This window comes from Dipodomys ordii, unplaced genomic scaffold, assembly GCF_000151885.1.
Source record: "Dipodomys ordii isolate 6190 unplaced genomic scaffold, Dord_2.0 Scaffold2, whole genome shotgun sequence".
NCBI classification, from domain to species: domain Eukaryota; kingdom Metazoa; phylum Chordata; class Mammalia; order Rodentia; family Heteromyidae; genus Dipodomys; species Dipodomys ordii.
In genome coordinates, this window is record NW_012267218.1 from 8,379,555 (window position 1) to 8,393,245 (window position 13,691).

General features: G+C 47.3%; 1 protein-coding gene across 6 annotated transcripts; it reads left to right on the forward strand.

The window, feature by feature from the left end:
• Positions 1-209: 209 nt before the first annotated feature.
• Positions 210-12,939, forward strand: Ddx24 (DEAD (Asp-Glu-Ala-Asp) box helicase 24). Of its 6 annotated transcripts, none has more exons than XM_013016132.1 (10): positions 223-291; positions 947-1,017; positions 1,910-2,650; positions 3,394-3,888; positions 5,853-6,006; positions 6,196-6,711; positions 7,556-7,631; positions 9,736-9,924; positions 11,008-11,137; positions 12,415-12,677. In XM_013016132.1, exons 3-10 carry the CDS (start codon positions 1,915-1,917, stop codon positions 12,675-12,677), a joined length of 2,559 nt encoding a protein of 852 aa, XP_012871586.1. In that variant the 5' UTR covers positions 223-291; positions 947-1,017; positions 1,910-1,914. The 6 variants fall into 6 exon arrangements, with proteins under 6 accessions (XP_012871580.1, XP_012871586.1, XP_012871599.1 ...); XM_013016140.1 differs by having other exon boundaries at positions 287-306; XM_013016126.1 differs by lacking the exon at positions 947-1,017 and having other exon boundaries at positions 210-291.
• Positions 12,940-13,691: the final 752 nt, after the last annotated feature.

The following is a 13,691-nucleotide window of genomic DNA, read 5'->3' on the forward strand; positions in this document are numbered from 1 at the left end:
GTTCCTGGTGCACAGCCGTTCGGGATGGAGCCGGAATCGTGCCTAAATCCTAACGAACCCGGAAGCATTCCCACACCAAAGCGCAACACGCGTCATCCCCCCCCCTCTACGCTTGCGCTGCAAAGGTCTGCAAGCCAGCCAATCAGGTGACGATCTTTGTTCTGGCGGCGGGACTTCCTGCTGCAGCACGCACACGTAAAGTGGAAGCCCCGCCCCGGAACTGCGGTGAGCTCTGCAGCTGAGTCGCCACGGCGGAGTCGAGCGCGAGGAGGCGGCTGGCGAGTCCGCACGGTGAGGGCCCGCCCGGTGAGGCCTGGCGCGGTGAGGGCCGGGTCGAGACCGAGTCCAGCTCCGGAGATCCTGGGGCTCCTACCACGGGCTTTCCCCAGGATGCTGGGTTCCCTGGGCCTCCCTGGGAGGCCGCCGGTTCCGGGCAGCTGGCCGAGCTGCGTGGCTGTCCCCCGCGTTCGGTGCTCCTCCCTGGGGCGTCCGAGCCCGCAAGCCTCACCTTTGACGGGGGGGGGGGGTCTCGCGCCGTGCGGTACTTGAGGGGGGAGCGAGACCCTGGAGTGCACGGCAGGTCGCGGGTCTTCGCGGCTTCGCCCGACCCCAGGGCCAGGCACCCTGACTCTCCTCCCCCCCCCTCCGACCCCACCCGTGTCGTCTGTGCGCCCCGCCGGTCGGTGGTGGTGGGATTGTCAGTGGAAACAAATTTGTGCGCGTGCGCGGCGGGCCCCGCCCCCGCCCTCGTGCTGGGGGCGCCATGCTCCGGGAATTTGACGTGCGTCACTGGCTCCTTAGGCCCGAGAGCCCGGGGCCTCATCCTCACCCCAGGATGCCCGCGGGGAAACTGAGGCCCCTGACACCCTCGCGCACACCCACACCCGGAACCTGGCACGCGGCGCGTCCAGATATGAACCGACGTTTATCTTTGGTTTTTCTGCAGAATCGATTCTTGTCTGCTCCACAAACCGGAGAGCCCGGATCGAGTTCCACCCAAAGGAGTTGTGCTCCAAGGTTCTTTTAAATGACTTAAAATGGAATGACAAAAGTCGGATGGGTTTTTAACAACCATTTGGCAAAGGCCATATCATGATGGAACCAGGCATTTGTCTTCTTAAGAGGGAAGCTCAATGCATCTTATTTCTTATTTTTAAGTGATCTTTAAGTAGTTGTACGAAGGGGTTTTGATTCTACAAATCTATGTTCCATGCATCTTGGTCAGTGTTCTTCCATCATTCTCCCCCATCTCTTCTAACTCCACCCATTCCCTCAAGCAACCTGGTTCCATTTTCACATATGTATAATGACTGTATTTGTCCACCTTTCTTCTCTCCATTTGCCTATCCTTCTCCCTTTGACACCCCTCCCCCCCAAAAAGAGTTTCAGTTTTCTGCTATTCATTTGGTGAGATTGTTCCTTAGTTGTTTAAAGGAGTTACACCAGGAATCTTCCTGAGTAGACTATAGTCAATTTGTTTATGTATAGATGCATCTATATATAACTTTTTTTAATAACTTGGATCTAATGTCCACATGTAGTGCACTTTTAATGAAGAATACCACAAATCCCTAACATACAAGCAAAAAACACATCTCAGATCTTCATTCTCTGCAGTGTGACCTCTGTATGGCAAGCCTCATTTGCCCTACTTTTCATAGTTTAAATTACTTGTATAAGCCATAAAAATCCATATTATCACATCCCTCCCCCTTTTAAAAAGCAAAACAAGCTTCAGAGCCGAGTAAAAAGCCCTGTTCAAGGCTACACATACATACACATTAATGTTGGATCTGGAATCTGCGTTTAGTTCCTAATGCTTAATAGGTTGCTTAGAGAATATCTGTTGCCCCTGAACACTATTCTTTTACATCACCACCTAAAGGAACATTGTTTTTCTTCTTTCCAGCAACCATGAAGTTGAAGGAGACAAAATCAAGGCATAAACCACCAAGTCGTGACAAATTTCAGACAAAGGGCATCAAAGTTGTAGGAAAATGGAAGCAGGTGGAGATCGATCCAAATGTATTTGCAGATGGACAGATGGATGATTTGGTGTGCTTTGAGGAATTGACAGATTACCAGTTGGTCTCCTCTGGCAAGAATCCTTCTGGTCTGTTTTCTGAGCAGTCTCCCAAGAAGAGAAAGGCACAAGCTATTTCAGAGGAGGAAGAGGAGGAGGAGGAAGAGGGAGGAGGAGAGTCTAGTAGTCCAAAGAAAAAGATGAAATTGAAGAAGCATAAAGATGGACTGGTTACCGAAGGAACCACTGCTCAGAAAGAGTTGGAAATCAAAGATGCTGGGCCAGAGCCCCAAGGAGAAGATATTGTTTGTTCTGATCCAAAGGTAGAGGAGATAGTATCAGACAGCCTAGTACAGACTGTTCCAAAAAGGAAGAAAAGCAAAGGGAAAAAAAAATTACAGCCTTCTCAAAGCACTGTCCCTAAGGTGCCCAAAACAGCAAAGACATGGATGCCTGAAGTGCACGACCAGAAGGCCGATGTTTCAGCTTGGAAGGACCTGTTTGTGCCCAAACCTGTTCTCCGAGCACTTAGCTTTCTAGGCTTCTCTGCGCCAACACCAATTCAGGCTCTGACCTTGGCACCTGCCATTCGTGACAAACTGGACATCCTTGGTGCTGCTGAGACAGGTAAGGGAAGATCTGGCCAGGGCAGGAAAGCTGATTTGAGTCTAGAGCTGCTAGTAGGCTGGAAGATTGGGGGAGGGGGGACTGTTAGCATACCCACAAAAGCAATGGTGAATAAAAGTGTTGAGAGGTCAGCCATCTCTGGTCTGAAATTTGCCCCTTCTTGATTTTGGTACTCAATTTTCTCTCTGAACTCCTATAAAATGAAGATAAAATCACCATGTCTTGTTGCAAAGGGTAAATGCTAAAGTTTATACAGTACGTTATAAGTATTAGGCAAATAGTATCCCCCCCCCCCGTTCTTTAGCCTTTTCTAAATAAGGCTCAGATCAGTCTGCTGAAGAGAGAGAGATCTTCACTCGTGTAGTAAGGAAAAAATTGTCTTTAATCTCAAGAAGTTGTCCAAACTTAAAAAGAGTTGCTATGGGAGTTGATGAGTTTCTTCTCATTGGAAGATTGAGTGTGCTGAATAGTCACCAGAAAACATACAGCCTTGTTTTCCCTCCTTTATTGGTTTCATTATCTGGGTATCACAGTCATCACTGATATCTTCAGGTATTAAACTTCTTGGGCTGGCCTAATTATATATTTTCTCTGGCAGCCTGGCCTGGAGGAACTTGTGTAGAGTAGAAGGACTGGTCAAGTGATTTATGACTTATTTCATTGTTCATTATTCTGTGGGAAAAATAAACTGCACACAAAAGTATGCACATCTTTTGACTGACATGTTTTGTTTTACTTGTAAGGAAGTGGGAAAACGCTTGCCTTTGCCATTCCAATGATTCATGCAGTGTTACAGTGGCATAAGGGAAAGGCTATACCCATCTCATGTAACACTGGAGTGCCATCAGGAGAGATGAAGACTGAGGCTGGAATCGAAGCTGGTACATTGCCTGATGAGACTGGAACTCAGATTGAAGACCCGCTCAGTGAGGCTGGAGCTAAGGCCAGAGCCAAGATTGGTGCCTCTGTCTCAGACCAGGAAGTGGTCTTCCGTAATGATGATGATGCTGGTGAAGGGCCTTCTTCTCTGATCAAGGAGGAGCCTGCCCCCGAACAGAAGGAGAAGGAAGAGAAGCATGATGAAGAACAGACTGGAGAATTAAATCGGGAGTTGGATGACAACTCTGGTACCTGCAAAGTTCGTCCACAGCGTCCTTTGCTTGGACTGGTTCTAACTCCCACTCGAGAGCTGGCTGTCCAGGTCAAACAACATATTGATGCTGTGGCTAAGTTTACAGGTGAGGTTTAGTTGTGCTTAATACTTCCTAAGCAAATCTTAAATGTGAGGTAGTCCAGATGGCTCCTGTTGTCTGGGGAATCCATCCTCAACTGCCATAGAATCAAGCCTTCATTTTGCTTTTCCTTCTCTCCCATCAATTAAATGTAGTTGTCTGGTTCATTTTGTGTATTTGGATAACTATATAATCATTCACTTACATGGTTACTGGTAGGGTTATTTGCTTATGTTCCAGTCACTAACCAATTAGGTTTTCAACTGTTTTGTTGCCAAGGATTAGTGTTTTCCTATTGATTTGCTTATAGTGAGTTGCTGGTAAGAGGCACTTAAAGACATTGAGGAGGAAGGGGACAAAGCTCTGTCCAGTCTAACTTTTTGTCTTCTGCAGCACCTAGCACAGGAGATAACATCAGTAAATGTCCAGTTAAGACTTTAATAAAATTTTGTGATGACCATAGGTGATAGTATTGAGAGTAATAAATAAGAAGAGAGGGATAGAGGGGATGAGGGACGAAGATGAAAGATCTGAGTCTAATTAAGGTGAAAGAATTTCACAGCCAGGAGCTCGTGGATCATGCCTGTAATCCTAGCTACTCAGGAGGCTGAGATCTGAGGAGCATTGTTCGAAACCAGCCCTGGTAAGATAGTCTGTGAGACTTTTATCCCCAATTAGCCAGCAGAAAACTGGAAGTGGAGCTGTGGCTATATGCTAATAAGGATTCTTCTTACGCCTGTCTTGGGGCATGAACTCAGGCTGAGTGCTCTCCCTGAGATTTTTTTTTTTTTTGCTCAAAGATAGCATTCTACTACTTGTCACAGCTCCATATCCAGCTTTTTGGTGGTTAGGTGGAGATAAGAGTCTCATGGATTTTTCCTGCCCAGGCTGGCTTCAAACCATAGTCCCCAGATCTCGGCCTCCTGAATAGCTAGAATTACAGGCGTGAGCCACTGGAGTCCAGTTCTTTTTTTTTTTTTAAGAATCAAGTCCTATAGAAAGTAATTTGAGTTGAATGTAGTGGCCCACATCTATAATCACAGCACTGGGGAGACTGAGACAGGAGAATTGAAAGTTCAAGGGTACCTTGGGTTACATAACATTACTGTCTCAAAAAAGGAGAGGGGGAGGAAGAAAACTCGAGTACTGTTTTCTCAGTTCTTCCAAAGAGGCTAAAGCCCTTCTAGACACACAGGGGATTAACTTACTGGATATAATTGGTGCTTGGGGTAGAGATTAACAACTGCCGGGTTTTGTAAATAAAGTTTCATTGGAAACTATCCACCGATGGCTACATATCAGCTGTGAGTGCTTATTCTATGTCTGGTTTTTTGCTACAATGAAAGAGTGGAGGTCAGTAATGTTTGCTAGTGAGCTTTGAAGAAAAAATAGCTGAACCCTGCCTTAAGGTAAGAACTTAGTTTTCTCGGAATTCCTTAGAGGCAGAGTGCTCAATGTAATTTTAATTTTATACTAATAAAAGCAGCATTTAATTACCAAGATCTTAGTGAAGTCACTTTGCTTTACCTGTATGATACTACAGGTGATTACTGAGAGAAGTCCTCTACTAGGGAGAAAAACAATCCTGGGTACTAGAAGAGCTTCAGATTCCTTCCAGTTGAGGAGCTGAGAAGGGTTTCCTAGCAGTTTTAGCTGCAGCTAACTTCCTTCCTTCCCTGCATTGTAGTGCATGGACCACTGCTCATGTTTCCCAGAGCTTTAGAAGTAAGCATGACTGGGTTCAAGTTCAGCCTTTCTGATGTAATTGGAAAGAAGAGTAGAAATAAATGAGGCTGGAGGAGTAAACAGGGTCCAAACCACAGAGTTTTGGTAAGCCATGTAGGAGTGGGTTGAGCAGTCAGTCCAAGCCAGTCTTTCAGCACTCTCCTGGAGCAAGTAGCACATTAACCATGTAAGAAAATAAGTAGCCAGACTGAACAACAGTGACCCTTATGTTTTCTGTCCCACAGGAATTAAAACTGCTATTTTGGTTGGTGGGATGTCCACACAGAAACAGCAGCGTATGCTGAACCGCCACCCCGAGATAGTGGTTGCCACTCCAGGCCGGCTGTGGGAGCTAATTAAAGAAAAGCACTCCCATTTGAGCAACCTCCGGCAGCTGAGGTGAGACATGAAAACTCTCCCCCTCTCTCTCCACTTTTAGCGACTCTGAGGGAGAATAGTTGAGGCACAGTGTGATGGAGTGGTTACTGCATATCATGTGGATGGATGAGTGCATTTAGTTGGTGGAAGGAGTGTATATGGTTCCCCTTAGCTGCCATTAGCCTAAGATGTGTCCGTCTATATCTGTAGGTGCCTGGTAGTGGATGAGGCTGACCGGATGGTTGAAAAAGGCCACTTTGCGGAGCTCTCCCAGCTGCTAGAGATGCTTAACGACTCCCAGTACAATCCAAAGAGACAGACGCTTATTTTTTCGGCCACACTGACCCTGGTGCATCAAGCTCCTGCTCGAATCCTGCATAAGAAGCACATAAAGAAAATAGACAAAACTGCCAAACTCGACCTTCTCGTGCAGAAAATTGGTCTGAGGGGCAAGCCAAAAGTCATTGACCTCACAAGAAATGAGGGTACAGTGGAGACACTGACAGAGACCAAGATCCATTGTGAGGCAGATGAGAAAGATTTCTACCTGTATTACTTTCTCATGCAGTATCCTGGCCGCAGCTTGGTGTTTGCCAACAGCATCTCCTGTATCAAACGCCTCTCTGGGCTCCTCAAGGTCCTGGATATCATGCCGCTGACCCTACATGCCTGCATGCACCAGAAGCAGAGGCTCAGAAACCTGGAGCAGTTTGCCCGTTTGGAAGAGTAAGTCAGCCATATCCCAGAGTCCTGGCCTCTAGCCCCAGCATTTGGGAGGCGGGGGACCTAGGATGAAGGGGAATAAATGGTAGGAAACTCTCTTGTACCACAGAGCCCTTTTCAGCAAAAGCCTTCTTGTATTTATTAAGCACAGTATTTGGAATCCAAAGCCCTGTGATACATGATCACATCCATCCACTTCAAACATCTTAAGTTCTGGTTAAGATCAAGTCCTGAGTCCTTCCTAGCTGGGAGTAACTTGTCTTGTTTAACTTCATTTTCTTGTAGTTGGGTTAATACTAGAAGCTCCCTGAAAGGATTATCTGGATAAAGTGATTGAGAATTCATGCAAGTGTTTAGAATGGTCTCTGGCACATAGTATGTGCAACAAGTCTGTCAGACTCCAGAGCACCATGCATGCTGTTTTCCCATCTGCCTTTGAGTTAAACTGATACTCAAGGAGCAGGGTGCACATTGTTTGAGGAGGGATAAGGAAGTCTGTGTGACTGGAGGGAATTAGTGGGAAGGTGCTAGGAGATGAGGCCACCGACCCAACGCACAGATGGTTTCATTTAATTTTCTGAATGCCCTTCTGTCATTGTAGAGAATGGCACATTGGTTTGTGTCAGTGAGACACAGGTTTGGATCTTGACTTCATACCTAAAAGGCTTGTACTAACTTGGAAGTTCATCTTCTGAGCCTTGATTTCTTAATTTACAAAAGGGAGATTCTAGTATTTTTTCATAGGGTGGTTGTTAAGGATGGTAGTGTTGAGAGTGCTAGCAGGTGGGGAGAATTTGACTAATGATTATTACTTATAATTATGGATTTCTGTCTGTCTCTGCGACAGCTGTGTTCTTTTGGCAACAGATGTCGCTGCTCGGGGTCTGGATATTCCTAAAGTCCAGCATGTCATCCACTACCAGGTAGGGCCATAAAGGCATCTTTCTACATTGACTATGGGGTGTTTTTTAAAGCATCAGTTGGGAGAGGGAGGAGCAATTATTGGTCTGTAGCTCTCTGAAACAGCTATCAACTGTCATCTAGTGCTCACTGCTGCCACTTCTGGAACACAAATGAGATCCAGTCTAGAAAAGATTGCTTGGCATTATCCAATGTCAGGTAGCCCTCTTCTTCAAGCTACTTTATCATTGGGTCTTAGATTTTTCTTAAGATGGGTAATAAAGTATGTGCTATAGTCTGTTTTCTGTTGCTCTAATATAAAAGATCTAGGATTGGTTTTGGCTCTTAACAATGCATGCTGCAGAGTCCAGGAGCATGGTATTCATACATGCTCAGCTTCTGTGGGAATCTCAGGGTGGAAAAGCAAGCAGGTGGCAGGTGTAGAAGTTGAGCATAAGGCAGGCATAGGAAACATAGATTGATGCTTACAACAGTACTTTCTCATGGTAACCAGTCACTCAACAGCAGGAAATCATTCCCTTGAGACAGCCTGATCCCAAATACTTCCTGCTAAGCCTCACCTTCCGGCACTCTGAGGAATTAATCGTCATCGTGAGTTTCAGTGGGGACAAACCATATTCAGACCATAGTGTAAGAGGTTATCCTGGCACCAAGAATTAGAATGGGGTAGTTAAGACCTCCCTTGGCTTAAATTCCAGCCATGTAACTTGGTGAAGCTATTTATCACTGTACCTCAATTTTATCATTTGCCAAATGGCAGTTGTTATACTTGAGGTCCTTTGTAAGGCAAAATAAGTTAATGTGAAGGACTTAAGAAGTCACTTGGCACATCATGAGCACTAAATGTTTAGTGGCAGTAACATTAGTATGTGCACCTAGTGAACGTCTGTCTGCACAGACTTGTGTCAGGGTATGGGCTCTGGAGTCAGCCTGCCAGGGTTTGAACCTCAGCCTGATGCCACAGTTGTCTTACTTGGGGAAGGTTATTTAGCACTTCTGTTTCAGTGTCATTGTAAATTGAAAATAATAATGCCACCTGCCTCATAGGATTGTCATGACAACTAAGTTGAGCTGATGGTCAAGCATCTGAGTAAAGGGTGGCTATTACAACATTTGAAGGTGGGAGATGACTATGGACATAAAGCAGAATGTATTAGGAAGTTTAAAAAACAAGTGTAATAAGAGAGAAAGGCTGAGAGGAAGAATTTGGACATGCAGAGGGATGCAAGAGTTTGGACCTGTGCATATGTGGGCCCGTAGTAGTTGTGGTTCCTGGGGCCAGGTCACTGAAGGTCCCCAGTGTCAGGGCCAGGAGCTAGATCTTCATTCTGACACTGAACAATGGCAAGTAGATCCCATTTCTTGAACTGTGGTGAGGAGTTGATGGTAGCTGTTCAGGGTGTTGTGTTGAAAACAGATACTGGGCTGTTACCTGGTTCCGGTGGAGGGGCTGCCGTGTGCCTCGGGAGCAGAGGAAGAGGGCATCAGCACCCATGCACTGGTATATCTACTAGCAATTAGGTTGGATGCAGTATAGCCCAGCGGCAGCATGCTGGCTCATTTCAACTTCTTCACTTCAAATCCTGCCTCCACCATTTCATTGGGTACCCCAGGGGGAATCATTTGTCCTCTGTGTTTTAGTGTCTGGTCTATAAAATGAAGATGAAGTATTTGTTTTATATTGTTACGAAGAATGCCGAATACTTAGAATTGCCTGGCCTAATACAGTCACTCAGTAACTACTGGATGTGAGTACCATCAGCGGTGGTCTGAATTTTCTTAAGCTAGGGATTATTACCATCACAGCTGAGAATCTGGACAACACTGGTGTCAGGGGAAGTGTGAGTGGTGAGGGCTCAAGATCAGATAAGAAATGACTGGCCAGGTGGAGCCAGGCCAAGGTGAGGGCTGCTAGAAGGGTAGAGCACACACAGTGATGGGATTAGGGGGCAAGGACAGCTGGGTCCACTGACCTACTGCCTAGCCAGCAGGGAGGAGGCTTTGGATTGGGAATGTGGCCATGAGAGGAAGAGGAGTGTCTGCAGCCAGCCCTCATGGCAGCACCAGCACCCAGCTGCGTGCTGATCCCAGTTCTTGATTTGACAGGTCCCTCGCACTTCAGAGATTTATATCCATCGAAGTGGTCGAACTGCTCGGGCCACCCGTGAAGGCCTCAGTCTGATGCTGATTGGGCCTGAGGATGTGATCAACTTTAAGAAGATTTATAAAACGCTCAAGAAAGACGAGGACATCCCACTTTTCCCTGTGCAGACAAAGTATATGGATATAGTGAAGGTGAGAGTCCAGCCCTGGTGCTGGGGGGGGGGGCGTGGCAGGGTGGAACTCTGGGTTCCCTCAGAGCTTCTTGTGATGGTGCCCAGCAGCCACCCCAGGAAACTTGACAGCAAGACTTGTGAAAAGGCTGCAAGAGTCAGGACGGAGAAATGAGGGGAGTGACCAAAAGTGTGACACATTTTCTTCTCTCATCCATAGCTATTATTTAGTTGTCTGCCCTTAAAGTCTCCATATCCCTGCCTCTCACCCCTCTGGACATTGCAGTGAGCATGCTAGCTGCACCTGAGGGCAGCAAGGGAGTTGGTTCTCAGACAGATAGTGAAGGTCTGGTACATTCTCAAGCAACAGAGCCAGTGCATCCCAGCTTTGATGTCTATTTTAACTGAGTGGGTATTCACTGTGAGTGCTCCTTATGATGTACCATAGTGTATCGGATGCCAGAGTGGGGTAGTCCCCTTCCCAGAGGTTCACCCGCTTCTGAGACAGCCCAGTCCATGGGAAAGTTCAGGCACTAGTGGAGCATTGTCGTGGGAGAATAGGTTTCATCCTGCAGCAGAAATATGGAGAGGCAGAGAGCAGATGGAGTTCCAGAAATTATGGGAGCAGCTTCTGTGTCCTTGTCCTTGTCCCATGTCATCATTCATGGGGAGCGGGGGTGGACAGAGAGCAAGAGATGTCTAACGTCAGAACCCATGATGGTGGGAGTTAAGGAAACCAGATATGTCATCTGGAGTTTTCCTTGGTTTCACTGTGGACCACCTGTAGGTTGGCAGTCATGCTGGGACAGGCTTGAAGAGGTATAGTTTATTGTTGAGAAGGCTGTCTTGTGATTATGTGTATGCACATGTGTGTACATAATTGCCCATATAAGTGCATTTCATAGGAAGTGAGCTGCATCTCAACACGTTTTTAAAAATAATGGGGGTTCAAGGCATGGCTCAGTAGAGTACTACTTGATGAGCAAAAGCAGCACGTACTGAGTTTGAGTCCTGGTCTCTGACCTGAAAGAAAAGAAACAAAAATATAACTTTGGTGAGGTCTGAGCCCCCTGTTAGACAAATATTTTTTGTTACTGCCCCTCAGGAGCGAATACGTTTAGCTCGGCAGATTGAGAAAGCTGAGTATCGAAACTTCCAGGCTTGTCTGCACAACTCTTGGCTTGAGCAGGCAGCAGCTGCCCTGGAGATTGAGCTGGAAGAAGACATGTACAAAGGTAAGGCCTTGGGTTGGTGGGGGGCCTAAGGGACGTACATTTCGCTTTTCTTGTTTTCGCTTTCAACTTCTGCCTAGTTGGAGCCATCTAAACTTCCATGGTCCTGTCAGAATCAGCAAGGAGCCCTTTCCTCACAGCCCCTAGACCTGGATTAGCCTAGATGAACCCAGTGCCCTTAGTTCCTAATGTCCTAGACTCCTGATGTCTTGTCTGCCAAGCCCTCTGCTGCCTCTGCTTCATATGGATTGCCGTGGAGCCTAGCACAGGGAGAGCACAGGCTCTGCTCTGGCCACACAGCCATGTTTGGTTCCCCTACTCCCTTAACTGAGCCACGTTATTTAACTTCCCTGTTGTGCCCATTTATTTCCTCATTGGTAACATGGAACTAATGGGGTGGCAGTGAAGATTAAAGAGTAGAAACGCCCAACAGTGCCTGGCAATAGCAGGTGCGTGATACATTTTCAGTGGTTATTTAGTATGAGTTCCTACTACACCTGCCTTCCATGCCAGCAGAGCATCTCGTTTGACCTCTGCAGTCTCATGAGGTAGCAGTTATTACCCTCTCACAGATAGGCACTAGATGCTCAGAGTGAAGGACTTGTGCATGGACCAGCTGCATCAGCTTAGACCAGTAGTCTGAGCCCTACTTTTCTGTGAGGTTCGGGTCCCTGCTTAGGCTGGAAGTGAGAGCTCTACATCTGGAATTGATGACACCAAAGTGAGAGCCAGCACTCTTCCCACCAGCAATGCACCTCAAAGTGTTCACATGTCTGTGCCAAAGCCAACACAATCCTTTGGAGCCAAAGCAGTGGCTTGATGACTAGGCTAGTCCTCCTAGCTCTGGCCAATGGAGGCCCTGACTCTTCCTGAAGATGGCTGGGTAGAGCCTGCACATATGCGTGTAGTCACAGCTCTTGACTGCAGCTCAGGGTAGACAGGTTGCAAGGAAGTAGCCTCTGTCTCCTGAGAGATCTGCGGCTATCAGGTCACCAGATAGCAAGTGAGTATAGGAAGTCAGAAAATTATCTTCTCTCAGGAGACTTGGGTTGTTTCCTTGGTTTGACAGCTAGCTAGCAATATCCTCGTAGGGGACTTCTAATGCTGAGTTGGCTTACCTGTAAACAGGATAATTCTTTGAGGGTTTTCATGGGGAATAAAGGAAAGTGTCCTTCCTGCATGATTAGAAAGTACAGTTCCTGTCAAGCTAGCTAGCTCAAAGGAAGCAAGATGTTCCACATTCCAGAATAAATAGGGTCTTATTTGTATTGCGTCTCAAGGAGGAAAAGCTGACCTGCAGGAAGAGCGTCGGCGACAAAAGCAGATGAAGGTCCTGAAGAAGGAGCTGCGCCACCTGCTTGCCCAGCCATTGTTCAAAGAGGACCTGAGGACCAAGTACCCCACTCAGTCTGGCCGGCTACCCCAGCTCATGGTTGCCCCAAGGAAAGGCGAGTCTGCTTTAAGATGCCTCTCCAAACAGAGAAAGAAGCAGCCACAGGGCCGGCAGCAAGAGTCACCACAGCCAAGTACCAGTGCAAGTTAACTGCTCCCGCTCAGTGTTTGGTGCCTGCTAGTGGTGTCTGTTCTCTGGTTCTGTGTAAATACTTCCCACCCTTGCGGTTCACTCGACCATCACCTGTTAGAAAAATCTCCCACTCTTCCACCCCTAGCAGGCGGGTCCTCAGCAGGACTTGTGATGTTGTCAAGAATTCTATTCAGCAGCTTAATCTGTCTGTGTTCCAGTGTTTACACGCTTTTTGTGTATTCTGCTTGACTTGCTGAATTAAAACCAATGTTGAGAGGCAGAGCGTCACCCTGCTATTTGTAACCTGGAGGGGGGGGAGGGGTACTGGCCTTGTCATCAGTTTAGGAACCCCCTTGAGCCAGCACAGTGCTGGTCCCTTGAGAAGGTGGGAATAATGTCCACTGCTTCGGACTTGAGGTCACCACACATTGCTGCTAGATCTTTAGCCAGTGTGCCCTTCCCAGCAGCAGCTCATTTGCTCATCCCACCCTGCTGGGCTGTCTGAGCCACGCTAGGAAGGGGGCAGGGGAACAGGATGTCATCCCTGAGCTTCCTTTACATCTTAGAGCTAGCCTGTAACTCCTGTCAGGAGTGGGAGGCCTTTGGATCTGGCTCTGGCCCAGGCCCTGTCTGTACTCCCCTCTGACAGAATGGCCTCATGCTAACAATTTTACATACAGCCTTCTGTCCCTTTTTGCAAATAAGCTTTTCCCTCAGCCTGTAAATCCTAGGGCAGGACGGAGAGGGACAGAGCCGACTGTGTGCCCATAGTGCTTGTGCTGCCCTCCTAACACTGGCCACACTCCCTGCTCCTCAGGCAGAGGTGTGGTAGAAGTGTACATTGTGTGAAGTGACCACTGGTGTCACCCAGCTGCCACAACCTGGGAGGGCAGAGTTCCAACAGCTGTCTGGATTTTCAGACACATGTTCATAACACGATAGAACTGCTTGGCTAGGAGGTCCCATGGATTTTAAGGTATACCAGTAGACCTAGATAGCTTAAGAGCCAAGGAACCTGACCTCCTCCGGATT

What these genes read in the sequence shown, in the direction of transcription:
- Ddx24 (XM_013016120.1), top strand. An exon ending in TGCTGTGGCTAAGTTTACAG is followed by an intron (nt 3,889 to 5,852) that starts GTGAGGTTTAGT and finishes TCTGTCCCACAG; the next exon opens with GAATTAAAACTGCTATTTTG. An exon ending in AGTATATGGATATAGTGAAG is followed by an intron (nt 9,925 to 11,007) that starts GTGAGAGTCCAG and finishes ACTGCCCCTCAG; the next exon opens with GAGCGAATACGTTTAGCTCG.